A 20,134-nucleotide genomic window follows, 5' to 3' on the forward strand; every position below is an offset into this window, starting at 1 on the left:
AGTTTCATGGAATGAGGGTGTATCATGGAGAAAACTTACAAATACTGTGGAAGATATGTAAATAAAGGAGGAGGTTTTGTGTAAGTGGAAATGTTTTGGGAGACATTTGCATAACTTTGGAGATCACGAGAGCCCCAGGGCCATGTTTCTGTGTGTCAGAGTGTGTGGACTGCTTATAAATTTGTTGGCAAAGGGCCCTTGACTGTTGGTTGGAAGGCCTCCCGGGGCAGAGTCTAGGAAATTGCAACTTAAAAGATAACACCTTCATGAATTTTCTAAAGTCCCATATTCACGCACCTAAGAAAAGGTGGTATGCAGAACGATTGTGACAGGACTTTACAGCTCTGATTAACTCTCAACATTTAGATCTTTTTTTTCCTTTTTGAGATGGAGTTTCACTCCATTGCCCAGGCTGGAGTGCAGTGGTGCAATCTGGGCTAACTACAACCTCTGCCTCCCAGGTTTAAGTGATTCCCATGCCTCAGCCTCCCAAGTAGCTGGGATTTCAGGTACCCACCACCCCGGCCGGGTAGTTTTTGTATTTTTTTTTCTTTTTTTTTTTTTTTTTGATGACTGGTCTTGCTCTTTCGCCAGGCGGAGTGCAGTGGACCGTATCTCAGCTCACTGCAGCTCCGCCTCCCAGGTTCCAACGCCATTCTCCTGCCTCAGCCTCCTGAGTAGCTGGGACTACAGCGCCCGCCACCCTCACCCGGGCTAGTTTTTTGTAATTTTTTTTAGTAGAGGGGGGGTGACGGGTGTTCACCATGTTAGCCAGGATCGGTCTTGATCTCCCTGACTTGTGATCCGCCGTCTCGCCTCCCAAAGTGGCTGGGGATTACAAGCTTGGAAGCCACTGTGCCCGGCCGTTTTTGTATTTTTAGTAGAGATGGGTTTCACCTTTTGGGTCAGGCTGGGTCTTGGACTCCTGACCTCAGGCGATCTGCCCATCTCTACCTCCCAAAGTGCTGGGATTACTTGCCACCGCACTCAGCCTAGCATTCAGATCTTATCAAAGATCTGTACCAAAGATCTTACCAAAGTCAAGAAGTCCTCTTCAGTCCTTCTTCCTTCTCCTCTCCCTAGTTATAAAACTTTTAAGAGTCGTTGCGGCCGGGCGCGGTGGCTCAAGCCTGTAATCCCAGCACTTTGGGAGGCCGAGACGGGTGGATCATGAGGTCAGGAGATCGAGACCATCCTGGCTAACACTGTGAAACCCCGTCTCTACTAAAAAATACAAAAAACTAGCCGGGTGAGGTGGCGGGCGCCTGTAGTCCCAGCTACTCGGGAGGCTGAGGCAGGAGAATGGCGTGAACCCGGGAGGCGGAGCTTGCAGTGAGCTGAGATCCGGCCACTGCACTCCAGCCCGGGCGACAGAGTGAGACTCCGTCTCAAAAAAAAAAAAAGAGTCATTGCATGGAAGCTTACTAAGGATTTTAAGAGACTATTTATCGGCTCTTTAAGGACTTGTATGTAAAGGATGATTTTGTTAAATGCACAGCTCTGCTCTTACGGGACTTGATATGCTATATGGAGGACACTGGGCCTGACCACAGCGCCAGCTCTGATTCACTCAGTTGCGGCTCCAGGAGCCCCATATTCTTTGCCCGTACCATGAGGATGCACTTCCTTGCCCTGAGAATCTCGCAGAATTATCCAAGACTCCAGCTACTGGGGGCATGTGCATGAGAATACCTTGATCTCACATAATGCTGGACAAAAAAACACTGGTTTTAAAAAATGATCCTCAGCCAGGCCTGGTGGCTCATGCATGTAAAATCCCAGCACTTTGGGAGGCCGAGGCAGGTGGATCACCTACGGTCAGGAGTTCAAGACCAGCATGGCCAACATGGTGAAACCCCATCTCTACTAAAAAATACAAGTGATTCTCCTGCCTCAGCCTCCCAAGTAGGTGGGATTACAGGTGTGCACCACCACACTCAGCTAATTTTTTTTGTATTTTTAGTAGAGATGGGGTTTCATCATGTTGGCTAGGCTGATTTCCAACTCCTGACCTCAGGTGATCCGCCCGCCTCGGCCTCCCAAAGTACTGGGATGACAGACATGAGCCACGCGCCTGGCCAACAGGATGAATTCTTAGAACAAACTAAATTGATACCCATTGAGATGGAATTCTGCCTGTCTGATCATTAGCCACACCCCTGTCAGAAGAAGAAAATCTGACTTGGTCTTTCTGGATCTGATTTTGGTTTTCTGTCAGAGGAATATATTTTTAAAAATATTGGAGCGTGAGACTTTTGCACAATATGATGTCCTTTAAAAACATAGCTCTCTTTACAGCTTGGCGCTTGTTCTTTTATAGGCTCAGACATTAAAGGAAATACTGTTGTGCCAGAATCTGAAATCTCAAATTCTTATGAAGATCAATCGTCTTATTTTTTTGAAAAATACTCCAAGGATCTTTTAGTTGAGGTAAAGGAGCATTTCTGGAAAGTTCAGGGCATCCCTGGTGACGATTCTCCAGTGGATTTCTTTGGGAGGCTTCCACGCAGGCAGTGAGCACATTCCTTGGCCCCTGGTTTGGGGAACTGCAGTGTATTTGTTGCATGCTGGGTGACTGGTTTGCCTTCTGTCCCAGAGTATTTAACAATTAAAATAGCCAGTAATATAACTTTATGATATACGATATTCTAATATATGGCTTTTTTAAAATAAATAGGGTCTGGCTGAGATATTGCATCAGAAGTTCATAGATGCCGACGTGGAGGAACGCCATCATGCGTACCTGAAGCCTTTTCGCGTCCTCATCAGTCTCCTTGACAAGCCAGAGATAGGTAATGTTAGAAATGCTGCTATAATCCTATGCCGAATACAGATTACCTGTTTTCAGGGACATACAACACGGTGAGATACAACCAAAGTGTTATTTTGAATGTAATTTAATCTTTGGAATTTCAGAACTTTGAAGTCATGTTATATGGTTCAATGATCAGATCTGTGGTCACTTAAAAGTTTTGCATGGCTGGGCGCAGTGGCTCATGCCTGTAATCCTAGCACTTTGGGAGGTGGAGGAAGGAAGATCAATTGAGCTCATGGATTTGAGACCAGCCTGGGTAACATGGCTGAAAAGCCATGTTGAAAAACCCCATCTCTACAAAAAAATACAAAAAAATTAGCCAGGCATGGTGGTGCTTCCCTGTAGTCCCAGCTGCCAAGTGGCGGAGGTGGGAAGACCACCTGAGCCCAGGGGGTCGAGGCTGCAGCGGGCCGTGATTGCACCATGGCCCTCCAGCCTGCCAGAGTGAGACCCAGTCTGAAAAAAAAAGTTTTGCACAATAATTTGAACATTTTTGTTAGGAAAATACCTTTGAGCTCCTGTAGTGTCTATAGAACACCTGTGGTATTTCCTTTAAAGACTGTTTCTGCAATGTCATACTTAAAATGAGCTTCGGTTTGATTTTCAATTAAGTAGAGGACCTCCTCCATCTTTTTGCCTTAGGATCCTGGACATGCCACTTCTTTTCACTGTGTAGAGTAAAAACATTTTCACTGTAAGATGAAGGGGGTTGAACTATCCTCTGGTCACCGAAGGCTCACCTCTTAGAGACTATGATCCTATTAGCATAGGTTGAGAAAAGTGACCTTCTGTCACTATTTATTTATTTATTTATGAATGAATGAATGAATGGCAGAGTCTTGCTCTGTTGCCCAGGCGAGAGCGCACTGGTGCAAGCTTGGCTCACTGAAACCTCCGTCTCCTGGGTTCAAGCAATTCTCCTGCCTCAGCTTCCCCAGTAGCTGGGTTTACAGGCATGTGCCACCACGCCTGGCTAATTTTTGTATTTTCAGTAGAGATGGGGTTTTATCATCTTGGCCAAGCTGGTCTCGAACTCCTGACCTCAAGTGATCTGCCTGCCTCGGCCTCCCAAAGTGCTGGGATTACAGGTGTGAGCCACCGCCCCAGCCCTGTCCCTCACTTTAAAAAGAAATCTGTGGCTGGGTGTGGTGGCTTATGCCTGTAGTCCCAGCACTTTGGCAGGCTGAGACGGGCAGATCACAAGGTCAGGAGATCAAGACCATCCGGGCTAACATGGTGAAACTCCATCTCTACTAAAAATACAAAAAAATTAGCTGTGCGTGTTGGCGGGCGCCTGTAGTCCCCGCTACTCTGGAGGCTGAGGCAGGAGAATGGCGTGAACCCAGGAGGCGGAGCTTGCAGTGAGCCGAGATTGCGCCACTGCAGTCCAACCTGGGTGACAGAGCGAGACTCTGTCTCAAATAAGTGAATGAATGAATGAATGAATGAATGAATGAAATTTGTGGCCGGGCATGGTGGCTCATGCCTATAATCCCAGCACTTTGGGAGGCCAAGACAGGTGAATCACGAGTTCAGGAGTTTGAGACCAGCCTGGCCAAGATGGTGAAACCCCATCTCTACTAAAAATACAAAAATTAGCTGGGCATGGTGGCGCGTGCCTGTAGTCCCAGCTACTTGGGAGGTTGAGGCAACAGAATTGCTTGAACCAGGGAGGTGGAGGTTGCAGTGAGCCGAGCCGAGATCACGCCACTGCACTCCAGCCTGGCGACAGAGCGAGACTCCATTCAAAAAGAAAAGAAATTTGCAGCCGGGTATGGTGGCTCATGCCTGTAATCCCAGAACTTTGGGAAGCTGAGGCAGGTAGATCACCTGAGGTCAGGAGTTCAAGACCAGCCTGGCCAACATAGTGAAACCCCATCCCTACTAAAAATACAAAAATTAGCCAGGCATGGTGGCGCACACCTGTAATCCCAGCTACTTGGGAGGCTGAGGCAGGAGAATCGCTTGAACCCAGGAGGTGGAGGTTGCAGTGAGCTGAGATCATGCCATTGCACTCCAGCCTGGGCAACAGAGTGAGACTCTGTCTCAAAAAAAAAAAAGAAATTTGCTACCATATCAGTTCACTTTAAGGTCTACATCTGCTTATGTGAGCCCTATCCCAGGGAAAAGATCCCATCTCTTCCATTGGATTGCAAGCCTAAGAATGTCATTTCAGTGCTCCAGGTGTACCTGCCTCCTGGTAGCTGTTTGCAGAGAACAAGAAAGCTGAGGGCTGGCTAGGTACAGTGGCTCACGCCTCTAATCCCAGCACTTTGAAAGGCCGAGGTGGGCCTCACTTGAGGTGAGGAGTTCAAGACCAGCCTGGCCAATATAGTGAAACCCCATCTCTACTAAAAATATAAAAATTATCCAGGCATGGTGGTGCGTGCCTGTAATCCCAGCTACTGAGGAGGTTGAGGCAGGAGACTCGCTTGAATCTGGGAGGCAGAGGTTGCAGTGAGCTGAGATCATGCCACTACACTCCAGCCTGAGTGACAGAGCAAGACTCCATTAAAAAAAAAGAGCTGAGAGCTTTAGTGAAGTGGCCTCTCTCTGGCCTTGGGATGGAGGCCCTTCACTTACCATTCAAAAGCACAGAGCATCTGCCGTGTGGCAGGGACGGTGCCAGCTCTAGGGGAACAAAAGGGGAGCAGCTTCTTGTGAAGTTACAGGGAAGGGGAGATTCCACGTTCCTGGAGTGTTTTCACTGTTCATTAATAATAACCAAGGCTGACATTTTTTGAGCAATTATTTTGTGCCAAGCGATTTGCATGCATCCTTTTATATCTGTCTGCACACACACCTCCGTCCTTCCGGCAACCCCAAGATGGGTGCTCCCACTATGCCCATTTTACAGGTGGAAAGACTAAGGTTGAGCAGGAATAGGTCATTTGGCCAGGGCCAGTCAGGAGCCTAAGCTCAGTTTGTCAGCACCCCCTGATGCTTACCTGATTACACTCAGAGAAGCGCTACCCAAGATGTTTGCTTCTGTCCCCACGTGAACTTTATTCCAAGAGTTGTGCAGCTCTCGTTGTTCTTAACCAAAGCCCAAGTGTGAAGCATTTGTTCTTCCAGGCTCTGCCCCTGATGTGCTGCCTCAGAGTGTCTGCACTTTGTTCGGATTCCTCTTCCCATCTCCCCGCTCCCACCTCAAACCAAATAGATTTTCCTGCTAGTGTAAAGTAACTGCAGCTCTGAAAAATTGTGATTTAGTTCAAAAAGTGGAACAATTATATAAATGTATTGGGAGCTTGCTGTGTAACTTCAGGGAAGTATTAAAAGAAGAAAATATAACTTAGCATTCTGGAGATGTGTGTTTTATGTCAAAATCATGCACCTTGTTGAGCCAAGTAAATGTTGCTGCTAACTTGGGCTCCAGGTCATATTTTCTGGAAGCAAATGAATATCACGCTCCTGCCCAATTTTAACAGTCACTTAATTTACTCTTTCTAATTTTTTAGCCGTCTGCAAGAAATCACACTGAGGAGGCAACGGAGGTGGTTATATAGAACTAGGAGGCACAGGACAGCCATTCAGTCCTGTCCATGCTTTTTGTGGCTGGGCTTTAGCCATACCTCATTTCCTCCTCCATCAATCAAGGCCACAAAATTGCCTTCATTTTTGTAACAAGAATTTAGCATTCTTATGCTGTGGATAAAATACACAGGAAGCCAAGGCCATGTGCGGTGGCTCACACCTATAATCGCAGCACTTTGGGAGGCCGAGGCGGGCAGATCACCTGAGGTCGGGAGTTCGAGACCAACATGGCAAAACCCCACCTCTACTAAAAATATAAAAATTATCTGGGCATGGTGGCACACACCTGTAATCCCAGCTACTTGGGTGGCTAAGGTGGGAGAATTTCTTGAACCGAGGAGGTGGAGGTTGCAGTGAACTGAAATCGCCACTGCACTCCAGCCTGGGCAACAGAGCAAGACTCTATCTCCAAAAAATAATAATAATAAATTCTATCTTAAAAAAAAAATACACAGGAAACTAGCATGAAAATAGTTCTCTCAGAGACACATCTTTTGGTTTTGTGAAAAGAAAGTGTTAAAGATTGGATTAATCTGCTTTTTTGCCAGTGTTGACAGAGCTTTCGTTTTCTCTGAATTGATTGCGTGTTTCTTCCCCTGGATACATGGGTAAGAAGTCAGGCCCTCAGCTGCCTGAGGGTTGCGGTTTGCAGAGCGGAAATGCCCTGTCCATCCCCTGCCTGGTTACAGTGAAGCTTCTCTAACGTGCAGCTGGTCCAGTTCTCTTGTGCCATCTTCCTCAGCATTTCAGGATGGGGATCATTTCTTTTGTGTTGCTCCAGCTCATGACTAAAGGAATTGAAGAAGTTGCCCTGCTCTCTGGATATTTCTGTTGAGTAATGTCCCTGGCCAGCAGTTTATGCACACTTAACACACGTTGTCTGCGCTCTGCCTCCATCTAGCAGAGTCTGCCTTGGGCAAGTTACTTAACCTCTCTGTGTTTCCATCTTATGTGTAATCAGCAGTACAGGATCTGTCCAGATGGCTGTTACGAGGGTTTAATACGTTAATAGATGTAAAATGCGTAGAAGGGTGTCTGGCACATAGGAAGTTCTACAAAAATGTTGGCTATTTTCATGAATGTTGTTTCCCCAGCTAAAGTCGTCACCACTAAAGTTAAGTTTCTATATATTTTAGACTATATAAATTGTCTGTATGCGCAGGTTTACTGTATGTATGTCTTATGTATATGTCACTTACTGATTTAAAAGGGATTGTTAACCTGTCTCTGACCATCTTCCTTCTAATTGCAGGGCCTCAGGTGGTTGCGAATTTGTTTCTCGAAGTCATCAGGGCCTTTTATTCTTACTGCAGAGATGCCCTTGGTTCTGATCTTAAACTTAGCTACACCCAGAGTGGAAATTCGTTGATAAGGTATGAGTTTGGCCTTTAACATCACGCATCTCTCTCCTTCCCCGGTGCTATGATTTTTTTTTTTTCTCTCTTGCTTACTATAAATTGTGAGGTGGTAGAGAAAGTGGAGATGCAGCAGGTGAGATCCTTGGTTAAAATAATCAATGCCTTGAAGTCAGTCAGTGGGAATTGACTTCCCTGCGGAGTACTGTGAAGAGTTTAAAGGGAGTTTGATGTAGTCTTTCCCCAGCCTGGGGTGACAGGTATTTATTGATGTTTTGATCAAGTATGAAGTGTATTTTTGATCAAGTATGAAACAATGAAATGTATGTATTGATCAAGTATGAAACTCATTTAACAAAGGCAGCTTGATCTAGTATACCCAAGTGGTGAGTTACAGGGCGGAGAGAAGAGGGAAAGTGGAAGGGGGTGTGAGTCTTCAGGACAGTAGTCTGGGGTGTGTTGGGGAGATCGGGGGAGACCCAGGCAGGGCACCGGAGGGCACAGGCTCCATTGCCCCGGAGGCAGAGTGAGTGGTGTTTGGAAGACAGCAGGCACGTCGGCCTCAGGTGCACAGTTACACACAAACCCTGTTTTGTTTGTTTAGTTTGTTCCTTTTAAGGGGATACAACCTTTTCCTTTTTGCTTTACTCTTAATGTAATTTCCTTCTGTCTGAACTAGCATTGGGTACATTGAAAATTTAAATCAATTTTCCTATTTTTCTGGTTTATTAGTTGTAAGTGTACCAAGAGTTCTTAGTGTTTGCTTTTTTCTCCCAGAATGGAAGTGGTTTATTGTTTTTCTGAATATGAAAGTAATACATGTTCATTGTCGAATTTACTGATATTTGAAAGATCAAGAGAAAAGGTGTCACCCATAATCCTAGCACCCTTCAGAGAAACCATAAAACATTCTTACCTCTTTCTAGACTTCTACTACATACATAAATACATAGATGCCTGTCTTTTATTTTAAAGGTGGAATTACACCAGTTATTTAGTTGCTTGGGGTTTTCCTTTTGTTTTCTTGTTGTTGGTTTGTTTGTTTGGTTGGTTTTGAGACAGGGGCGCCCAGGCTGTAGTGCAGTGGCGTGAACATGGCTCACTGCAGCCTCAGTCTCCTGGGCTCAAGCAATCCTCACGCCTCAGCCCCTTACGTAGCTGGGACTACAGACAGGCACCAGCATGCCCGGCTAATATATATATATATATATAAATAAATAAAAATATATGTGTGTATATATACATGTATATATAAAATATGTATATATACACGTATATATAAAATGTGTGTGTATATATATAAAACATATGTATGTATAAATATATATACATATGTGTGTATATATAAATATATATATAAATGTGTGTGTGTGTGTGTATATATATATTTTTTGCAGTGAGCCATCTTGGCTTACTGCAACCTCTACCTCCTGGGCTCAAGCAATTCTCCTGACTCAGCCTCCCAAGTAGCTGGGATTACAGATGCCCACTACCATATCTGGCTAATTTTAATGTTTTTAGTAGAGACAGAGTTTTGCCATGTTTGCCAGGCTGATCTCTCTCTCTCTCTCTCTCTCTCTCTCTCTCTCTCTCTCTCTCTCTTTCTCTCTATCTCTCTATCTATATAATATATTTATATATATTTTGTTTGGTTTGTTTGTAGAGACGGGTTTTCCACCATGTGCCCAGGCTGCCTCTTAAACTCTTGAGCTCAAGCAATCCGCCCACCTCAGCTTTTCAAAGTGCTATTTGTTTTTTTGTTTTTTTTTTATAGGTGTGAGCCACCGTGCCTGGCACTCTTGGAGTGTCACTTCCAGCTATGACAATCTCTGTCTCCCAGGCTAGTTGTTTTTTTTTAGTGGCCATCAAAGGTCACTGAGCCTTGAACTCCTGGCTCAAGTGACCCTCACACCTCAGCTTGCCAAATAGCCAGATGATAGGCACACACCACTCACACTCTGGTAATTTTTTAATTTTTCTGTAAAGACTTGTTTCGGTCTTGCTGTGTTTTGTACAGGTGTCTGTTTTGTATCTGGCCTCAAGCAGTCCTGCCTCAGACTCCTAACTGCTGGGATTACGGTTGTGAGTTGTGTGGCCACTGCTGTTTTTTGTTATTAATTGCAAGTTGTAAGTAGCCTTTCTTTGTCTTCCTATGATTAGTTGCCTTTGGATTTTTTGTTTAAGGATTTATATTTATTTAAGGCCAAGTGCAGTGGCTCACACCTGTAATTTCAGCACTTTGGGAGCCAAGGCAGGCAGATCCTTTTGAGGTCAGGAGTTCAAGACCAGCCTGGAACATGACAAAACCTGGTCTCTACAAAAAAAATAAAAAAAAAAATACAAAATTAGCCGGGCACTGGTTTGGGCACGAGGCCCTATTAGCCCAGCTACTTGGGAGGCTGAGGCTATGAGAATCCTTGACCCGGTGAGTGGAAGCTGCAGTGACTTTTTTTGTGTTTTTTTTACACTCAGCCTGACGAAGGCAACACTTCATCTCAAAAAAAAAATAAAATAATAAATCCTGATGTTTCTTATTTTATGATTGATTTTATGTATCAGTTTCTTGTTTCAGTTTTGTGCTTGTTTGCTTTTGAGATGGAGTCTTGCTCTGTTGCCCAGGCTGGAGTGCAGTGATGGCAGTCTGGCTCACTGCAACCTCTACCTCCTGGGTTCAAGTGATTTGTTTTTTTATGTCTTTCTGAGTAGCTGGGTTACAGGCACCTGCCACCGCCCAGTAATTTTTTGTATTTTTAGTAGAAATGGGGTTTCACCATGTTGCCAGGGGTGGTCTTGAACTCCCGATTTTATCTTGTGATCTGCCTGTCGGCTTCCAAAGTGCTGGTATTACAGCGTCTATTCCACCTTGTTCGTGGCTGTTTGTTTTGAGACGGAGTCTTACTGTGCACCCAGGTTGTTGTTTTTTTTTGTTGGCGCCATCTTGCTCACTGCAACTCCCCTCTGGGTCTTCAAGCAATTTCTTCCTGCCTTGTTTTTTATGTTGCTGCAATTTTGCAGTATGCCCTACTACCTGTTTATCTGGCTAACTTTATGTTTTAGTATTTGTGTTTGATGTTTCTATATTATTTGCCAGGCTTGTCTTAAACTCCTGACCTCATTGTATTCCTGCTTGTTCTTCCCAATAGTGCTGGATTCAGGCGTGTACTACTGCCACTCGGCCTTTTTCAGTATTTTTAATGGGCCTTTTAGTGGGCACTTCTGACACATCTATGTACCTATGCAGGATTTTGGTAGGATAAATTCTGAATAAATTTCCTGAGCCATAGAGATAACATTTAAGGCTGGGCTCTGTGGCTCACGCCTGTAATCCAGCACTTTTGGAGGCTGAGCGGGTGGATCACTTGATTCAGGAGTTTGAGACCAGCCTGGCCAGGTTTAGTAGAGATGTGAAACCCCGTCTCTACTAAACAATACAAAACTTAGCTGAAGTGGGGTGCACGTCTGAATCCATCCCAGCTACTCTGGAGGGCTGAGGCAGCGAGAATTGCTTGAACCTGGGAGGCGAGAGGCAGTAAGCCGAATCGTTCCACTGCACTCCAGCCTAGGAAACAGTTGAGAACAGTCTCAAAAAAAAAAAAAAAAAAAAAAAAGAAGATAACATTTTAAATCTTGGCTAAATTCCCTGCTGAATACCATGTGCCATGTTATCCTACAATAGAGTATGGACTAAACACTGATTTTCTGTACAAATTCTTTTACAGTAGCTCTGAAATTATTATTATTATTATTATTATTATTATTATTATTATTATTTTGAGACAGAGTCTCACTCTGTCACCCAGGCTGGAGTGCAGTGGCGCAATCTCAGCTCACTGCAACCTCCGCCTCCCAGGTTCAAGCGATTCTCTCACCTCAGCCTCCCGAGTACCTGGGATTACAAGTATCCGCCATCATGCCCTGCTAATTTTTGTATTTTTGTGGAAACAGTGTTTCACCATGTTGACCCAGCTGATCCACCCACCTCAGCCTCCCAAAGTGCTGTGATTACAGGTGTAAGCCACCACACCCAGCCCTGAAATTTGTTTTTAAGAGACTGTATCAATATAAATATTGTTTAGGATGGCATTATGCAAACACATTATAAGAACAGTAGTATTTTCATTTTTATCAGGATGTGTCAGCTCTAGAAATAAGTTACAGATGGTGAAATCGATTACAGTTTTTTGGACACTTTTTGTAATTCAGGATTTTTTAATAGATATATTTATTCATGTCCTCCCCTTTTACAGTGCAATCAAAGAAAACAGAAATGCCTCTGAGATTGTCAAAACGGTGAATTTGCTGATCACTTCTCTAAGCACAGACTTTCTCTGGGATTATATGACGAGGTGTTTTGAGGAGTGCTTTAGGTAAGTATGCAGTTCAAGAATACAGAATATTTAGGAAGGATGAGAGGGTTTAACAATTTTGTAGCTGCTTAGAATGTCAGATTATATATAAGTAGCTGAAGCTGAGTAGTCTTTCCTGAGTTTTAAAATTCAACTAAAACAGGTTTGGAAAGAATTCACTTAAGATTCCAGCAGAATAAAAACATCTCCAATAAGAAGGTTCACATAATCTTTGCCTTGTAATTCTGAAGGTGCTTTAAAAGTCTAACTTTAGAAAATCCTCCGTGCATTTTCTGGTTACATTCATCAAATCAGCTTTCCTCTCCTGGCTGCCTGATCTATTGAAAGCAGCTTAGTTTTGTGGCTTTGTGACTGGATAGAGCGTTTTTGAAATCTTCAGTTTTCTTAAATTTTCACTGAAATTAATGTATGACTGGTCAGATAAAAGCATTTCTGTTTTAAGCTATTATAATCAGCTTTACCATCTCTTTTAACCCGGTGAATTGCACCACCTCTAAATTGTCTGCCGTGGCGTACCCGGGAACACCGAGCCTTCCTGGAGAGGCCTTTCCCATGCCATTTTCTTTATGGGAGGAATAAGGTCATGTCTCAAACCCTGTTTTGTCCTATGAGACATGCTGTAAAACTTATTTCTTGTTCATCTCCACTATAATGCTCTTGGCTGTCTTAGAGTCTTACTTCTTAGCTGCTACCAGTATGCTTTTCTGTCCAAATAAGCTCACAACCCTGGGATGAATAAGTTAATTGCAATTGGATCCACAGGCAACAGCAAGGCCTTATTTTATTGAGGTTAGAGTATGCTTTGGTCAGCCTGGCTGTTAATGTTATGTTACGTTATGTTATGTTATGTTATGTTATGTTATGTTATGTTATGTTATTTTTTATTTTATGACAGTGTCTCTCTGTCACCCAGACTAGAGTTCACTGGCACGATCCCAGCTCACTGCAACCTCTGCCTCCCAGGTTCAAGCGATCCTCCCATCTCAGCCTCCCAAAGAGCTGGGACTACAGGCACAGCCTCCCAAGTAGCTGCGACTACAGGCGCCTGCCACCACACCTAGCTAATTTTTGTATTTTTAGTAGAGACGGGGTTTCTCCATGTTGGCCAGGCTGGTCCCAAACTCCTGACCTCAAGTGATCCACTCGCCGTGGCCTCCCAAAGTGCTGGGATTACAGGCGCGAGCCACCAAATCCGGCTATCATGGTTTTTTTTTTTTTTTTTTTTTTTAAAAAGAATAAAGTGTTTCTACCCAGATAGAGCTGACTCTCCACTTTTGCAACATTTTGTCCTTCTTTCATCCCAGAGTCAATCACTGTCCTGAGATGAGTGTCTGTCTTCAGTATAACATGGCTTTGCTGTTGCCTGTGGATCCTATTACAGTTAATTTATTCATCTTCAGGTTATGAGATGAAAAGCAACAGATACTTTTTAACTTATCCATTTATCTAGTAGCCCGTTTATATAAGAAGAAGTCTTGAATTTCAGTTTAAGATAAGCAAGTAACAATAGTGGATTGGTGGGGTTACACTTCTTTACAGAAGCTGAAGCATTCTAGGCAACTCGGGTGCTGATAAACTCCTGGTATTACTTGGAGAGGAGTAGTCCCAGGCCACCTCCTACAGCAGGGCGAACAGCCATGTAGACTGTGGTGTTCTCCAGCCCAGCCTCGTTCCCTTGGATTGTGCCTTTGGGCTTGGACTGGGGACCTGCGATTACATCTGTCAACAGCACCCCATGTCTCCTGGGTATGGGACCACACATGTCTGAATCGGTAGAGTTCAAGTCAGAGGGAACCTGTTTGGACACCAACAGATTCAAGACACTTATTGACACTTCTCCATGTTAGATACTTTTAGTCACCAAAATTTAGTTATGAGAACTACAAAAGCTGTCTCACTTTCATTATGTTTGAAGTAGAATAATGTTACTGGAAATTGTAAGAAGTGCTTGGACTTACATGCAGGAAGAATTATTTTTTACTATTATATTATTTTTTATTATTATTATTATTATTGAGACAGGGTCTTGCTCTGTCACCCAGGCTGGAGTGCAGTGGTGCGATGTTGGCTCACTGCAACCTCTGCCTCCCAGGTTCAAGCAATTCTTGTGCCTCAGCCTCCTGAGTAGCTAGGACTACAGGCGTGGGCCACCACACCTGGCTAAGTTTTTTGTACTTTAGTAAAGATGGGGTTTCACCATGTTGCCCAGGCTGGTCTCAGACTCCTGAGCTCAGACAATCCGCTCATCTCAGCCTCCCAAAGTGCTAGGATTACAGGCGTGAGCCTCCACGCCTGGCCAAAGAATTGATTTTTCTTTGCTGTGATTTATAGACCAGTGAAGCAGCATTACAGTGTGAGGAACAGCGTCACCCCTCCCCCGACGGTCTCGGAGCTCTGCACCCTCCTGGTCTTCCTGCTGGATGTCATTCCCTTGGTGAGTGCTGGGGAAGAGAGGGCTCAACACCCGCTATTGTTTACTTTCTCACTGGTGGTGATGGCCTGCTTTATCAACCTCACATTACTGAAAATGTTTTACATAAATAGGCAGCACTGTTTTGATGTTTGTTTTGGCATAAAAGATACAGCTGGATGTAATCTCTTATATTTTTAATGTCTTATTGCAAAGGGGCTATAACTTTTGGGCCAGTTGTAAGTGGGCAAAGCTGAAGTTAGGTCAACCAGCTGATGAACTGGGTATCATTCCCAGGTTATTTTAGGGGAAGAGTCAATACGTTTCCTAGTTAAAATTGTGCTGTTGGCTAATTTTCTCAAAGGAAACTAATTTCCTTAATATAGAAACATGCCAATTTTATTTTCTATTAGAAAGTGTAAAGCCACTTGCGAAGAGAGGAATAACATCCTTGACTTGTCTAGATCAAGTTGAAATACCAAGCCTAGGTCTGTGGTATGCACTTGTAGTTCCCAGCTACTCAGGAGGCTGAGACAGGAGGATTACTTGAGCCCAGGAGTTTGAGACCAGCCTGGACAGCATAACATGATCCAGTCTCAAACAAAAACAATAGAAATGTTCTTTTCTCTCTCTCTTTGTGTGTGTGTGTGTGTGTGTGTGTGTGTGTGTGTGTGAGTTTTGCTCTTGTTGCCCAGGCTGGAGTGCAATGGCACGATCTCAGCTCACTGCAACCTCCACCTCCAGGGTTCAAGTGATTCTCCTGCCTCAGCCTCCCAGGTAGCTGGATTACAGGCACCCGCCACCACGGCCAGCTAATTTTTTGTATTTTTAGTAGAGACAGGGTTTCACCATATTGGCTGAGCTGGTCTCGAACTCCTGACCTCAGGTGATCCACCCGCCTCGGCCTCCCAAAGTGCTGGGATTACAGATGTGAGCCACCATGCCCAGCCTCTTTTCTCTTTTTGAGATAGGGCCTCACTGTCACCCAGGCTGCAGTGCAGTGGCATGATCTCAGCTCACTGTAGCCTCATCCTCCCAGGCTTAAGCAGTTCTATCACCTCAGCCTCCCAAGTGTCTGAGACCACAGACATGTGCCACCACATCTGGCTAATTTTAGTATTTTTTGTAGAGATGGGGTCTCACTGTTTTGCCTAGGCTGGTCTTGAACTCCTGAGCTCAAGCAATCTCCCTGTGTCAGCCTCCCAAGGTGCTGGCTGGGATTATAGGCATGAGCCACTGCGCCTAGTCTTCTTTTGTTTTCTGATTTGAAAATTAATGTGAAATGTATGCCCTAAAAAATTGAATTAGATGCCATTTTGAGATGCATTGTTTTTCTGCTTGTAAACCAGCAATGTGGGGTTAACCCATGTGTTTATTTCACAGGAACTTTACTCTGAGGTGCAAACCCAGTATCTCCCTCAGGTGCTCGGCTGCCTGGTGCAGCCTCTTGCTGAGGACATGGAGGCCTTAAGTTTACCTGAACTCACGCATGCCTTGAAGACGTGTTTTAAGGTGCTCAGCAAAGTCCAGATGCCGCCTTCCTACCTCGACACGGAGTCCACCAGCGGAACCTCGGTGTGTGCTCTGAGGGGCGGAAATGGTTCTGGGGGCTAAAAGCAGCCTATGCCTTCATGGGAGTAGAACGTCTTTAGGGTTGGTTAGGATAGGAATAAACACTAGAAGATACCCAGGTGATATTTCAAATATGCTTGTAAAACTCACTTGAAAAAGTTTTAGCACCTGGCATGGTGCCATCGCTCACACCTGTAATACCAACGCTTCCGGAGGCTGGGGCAGGAGGATTGCTTGAGCCCAGGAGTTCGAGACCAGCCTGGGCAACACAGCAAGACCTCACCTCTCTACAAAATAAAAATTAAGCCAAGTACAGTGACCCACACCTGTAATCCCAGCACTTTGGGAAGCCGAGGCGGGTGGATCTCCTGAAGTCAGGAATTCAAGACCAGCCTGACAAACATGGCAAAACCCCGTCTCTACTAAAAATACAACAATTAGCCAGGCATGATGGCATGTGCCTGCAGTCCCAGTTACTCCAGAGGCTGAGGTAGGAGAATTGCTTGAACCCGGGAGGCGGAGGTTGCAGTGAGTCATCATGCCACTGCACTTCAGCCTGGGCGACAGAGCGAGACTCCGTCCCAAAAAAAAATAAAAATAAAAATTCATCATGGTGGTGTTCACCTGTAGTTCCATCTACTCAGGAGGTTGCGGTGGGAGCATCGCTTGAGCCCAAGAGGTTGAGGCTGCAGTGAGCCATGATTGCACGGCTGCACTCCAGCCTGAGTGAGAGCAAGACCCTGTCTCTACAAAAAAAAAATTTAAGTTTTAGCACCCTTTGTTTCACCCACTCTCACGCTACTTGCCTGCTCTGTAACTGCAGTTAATGGTTAGATATAGTTAATAACTATGTAGCTACAGTTGATGGGCTAGTTATAACTAGCCTTGCAGACTCTTTCATGTGTGTGTTTGTAGTGTGTGATTTTGGTTATTTCAAATATAAGCGAGATGAGGTACTGGATTAGTTTGCTGGGGCTGCCATAATAAAGTACCACAGACCGAGTGGCTTCAACAACAGATGTTTGTTTTCTCATGGTTCCGAAGGCCAGGGTCTGACAGGAAGGTGTCAGCAAGGTTGGCACCTCCTGAACGCACTGGGGAAAAAGAGTCTGTCTCATGCCTCCCGGAGCTTCTGGTGGTTTGCTGGCAATATTCAGCATTCCTCGGCTTGTCAAAGCATCACCCCAATCTCTGCCTTTATGTTCACTTGGCCGTCAACCTGTGTGCATGTCTGTCTCTATGTCCAGATCTCTCCTTTTTATAATGACACCAATCCTACTGGATTTGGGCCCATCCTAATGATCTCATCTTAACTGGATCATCTGCAAAGACTCTATTTTCTTTTTTTTTTTTTTTTTTTTGAGATGGAGTCTCGCTCTGTCGCCCAGGCTGGAGTGCAGTGGCCGGATCTCAGCTCACTGCAAGCTCCGCCTCCCAGGTTTACGCCATTCTCCTGCCTCAGCCTCCCGAGTAGCTGGGACTACAGGCGCCCGCCACCACGCCCGGCTAGTTTTTTGTATTTTTTAGTAGAGACGGGGTTTCACTGTGTTAGCCAGGATGGTCTCGATCTCCTGACCTCGTGATCCGCCCATCTCGGCCTCCCAAAGTGCTGGGATTACAGGCTTGAGCCACCGCGCCCGGCCGTGACTCTATTTTCAAATTAAGGTATAGTCACCAGTACTGGGAGTTAGGACTTCAACATCTTTTTGAAGATAACATAACATACACTGTTCTCTAACTTGCTTTACCTTTTTTTTTTTTTTTTTTTTTTGAGACAGAGTCTCTCTCTGTCACCCAGACTGGAGTGCAGTGGTGTGATTTCGGCTCACTGCAACCTCCACCTCATGGGTTCAAGCAATTCTGCCTCAGCCTCCCGAGTAGCTGGGATTACAGGCACCCACCACCATGCCTGACTAATGTTTTGTATTTTTAGTATTGATGGTGTTTTGCTATGTTGGCTTGGCTGGTCTCGAACTCCTGACCTCAAATGATCCACCTGCCTCGGCCTCCCAAAGTGTTGGGATTACAGGCATGAGCCACCACTCCTGGCCTTATTTGATTTCTTCATACCTTTACTTTACCCTCAGCTCAGTTTCCTCATTGATATTTGTTAATTTGTCAGAAACAGTTCTTGCTCTGTTGCCCAGAGAACTGTGCAGGTGATCCACCCACCTCGGCCTCTCTAAGTGCTGGGATGACAGGCTTGAGCCACCATGCCCTGGCAGAAACAACTTTTAAACAACTTTTTTGAACTCTGAAGGGTTTGTATATTTAGGCAAAAACACAAGAAAAATAGGCCCAAAAGCCAGCCTCCCCAGAGAGCGTGTGGGTCCACCAGTCTCCTCTTTGCCACCCACCCCTCTCCTTCCCCTGCTTTGGGTGCCTCCTGAATTTCATTATACGCTTGACACAGAGATTCTGTAGTCTAGAGAGTGATGATTTTGAAAAACAGAACTGAAATATATTCATGATTTCAACTGATGCTTGAATACCTTGGTGTTAAGAGATGCACAATTCATGTCTTTTTATTTTTTACAGAGTCCAGTAAAAGGTGAAAACAGCAAAATAATTTTGGAAACAAAGGCAATGATTCCCGGTGATGAAGATGCTTCATTTCCCCCTCTGAAGTCTGAGGACAGTGGGATCGGGCTCAGTGCCTCGTCACCGGAGCTCTCTGAGCACTTGAGGGTTCCTCGAGTTTCTCTGGAAAGGGACGACGTTTGGAAGAAGGGTGGGAGCATGCAGAGGACTTTTCTTTGCATCCAAGAGCTAATTGCCAACTTTGCCAGCAAGAACATTTTTGGAGTACAGCTGACAGCGTCAGGAGAAGAAAGCAAGTCCGAGGAGCCTGCAGGGAAGAGAGACAGGGGTGGGACGCAGAGCCTGGCGGCCGAGGATTGCAGCAGGAAGAACTCATGGGAGCCCAAGCCCATCACTGTGCCTCAGTTCAAGCAGATGCTTTCAGACTTGTTCATGGCGCGAGGGTCTCCATTCAAGACAAAAAATTCGGAGTCACCGTCGTCTTCGCCCAGCAGCCCCCCCAGGAAAAACGGGAGAGAATGGGATGTTGAACAGGTGGTCATTGACCTGAGGGGTTCCAGGGAGGAATGCAGGGAGGCCTTTGCCGCCGCCTGCCACCTGCTGCTGGACTGTGCCACCTTCCCTGTCTACCTGTCCGAGGAAGAGACCGAGCAGCTCTATGCAACGCTCTTCCAGCTGCCAGGTGAGAGGCAGCCATGCCGAAGTCCCTCTTCAGGAATCATACAATGGGGCGATTGATGTGGGTGGAATATCCCCTATCCGCAATGCTGGGGACCAAAAGTATTTTGGATTTCGGACTTTTTTCAGATTTTTTGAATATTTGCCTTACACTTAACCGGTTCAGCATTCCTAATCCAGAAATCCAAAATCCAAGATGCTCCTTGGAAGGAAAGTGAGTATTTCCTTCGAGCATCATGTCAGTGCTAATAAGGTTTCAGATTTTGGATTTGGGATTTCAGATTAGAGATTGTCAGCCTGTATTTAAAGACTAGCTCAAATCGTGTCAGCCAAGAAGGCGCTATTGGCCTCATTTGTTCCCTTCCTCATTTGTACTTAGGACATTTTTGACTTGTGTCTCACTACATGGCAAAGTGGTAAGGGTGGGGCCTATATTTTTAAGGCTTGGGTGTCCAGCACAGCCCATCAGAAGACCTAAAACATGAGTGGCATTCAGTGGGAGTAAATAGACTATTTCATGATACCTGTTGATAAAGATTTTTTTTTTTTTTTTGAGATAGGGTCTGGCTCTGTTGCCCAGGCTGGAGTGTGGTGGCACCAACTCAGCTCACTGCAACCTCCGCCTCCTGGGTTCAAGCGATTCTCCTGCCTCAGCTTCCCCAGTAGCTGGGACGACAGGCACGTGCCACTATGCCCAGCTAATTTTTTTTTTTTTTTTTTTGAGATAGCGTCTCACTCTGTCGCCAGGCTAGAGTGCAGTGGCACAATCTTGGCTCACTGCAGCCTCTGCCTCCCGGGTTCAAGTGATTCTCCTACCTCAGCCTTATGAGTAGCTGGAATTACAGGCACGTGCCACCAT

At 45.2% G+C, this 20,134-nt stretch overlaps 1 protein-coding gene across 2 annotated transcripts in view; it reads left to right on the forward strand.

Annotated features, from left to right (window-relative positions):
• Positions 1–20,134, forward strand: part of DOP1B (DOP1 leucine zipper like protein B) — a 122,853-nt gene that overhangs the window by 51,648 nt on the left and 51,071 nt on the right. For both annotated transcript variants that reach the window (XR_001887647.1, XM_017883968.1), the window contains exons 8-14: positions 2,321–2,430; positions 2,678–2,792; positions 7,605–7,725; positions 11,955–12,074; positions 14,406–14,508; positions 15,868–16,059; positions 18,595–19,279. Coding sequence is in view for 1 of the 2 variants with exons in the window: in XM_017883968.1 (XP_017739457.1) it covers positions 2,321–2,430; positions 2,678–2,792; positions 7,605–7,725; positions 11,955–12,074; positions 14,406–14,508; positions 15,868–16,059; positions 18,595–19,279 (1,446 nt within the window). In the remaining variant the exon portion in view is untranslated. The remainder of the gene's footprint in view (positions 1–2,320; positions 2,431–2,677; positions 2,793–7,604; positions 7,726–11,954; positions 12,075–14,405; positions 14,509–15,867; positions 16,060–18,594; positions 19,280–20,134) is intronic.

The sequence above is a fragment of the Rhinopithecus bieti genome, unplaced genomic scaffold, assembly GCF_001698545.2.
Source record: "Rhinopithecus bieti isolate Rb0 unplaced genomic scaffold, ASM169854v2 scaffold_13207, whole genome shotgun sequence".
Classification (NCBI taxonomy): domain Eukaryota; kingdom Metazoa; phylum Chordata; class Mammalia; order Primates; family Cercopithecidae; genus Rhinopithecus; species Rhinopithecus bieti.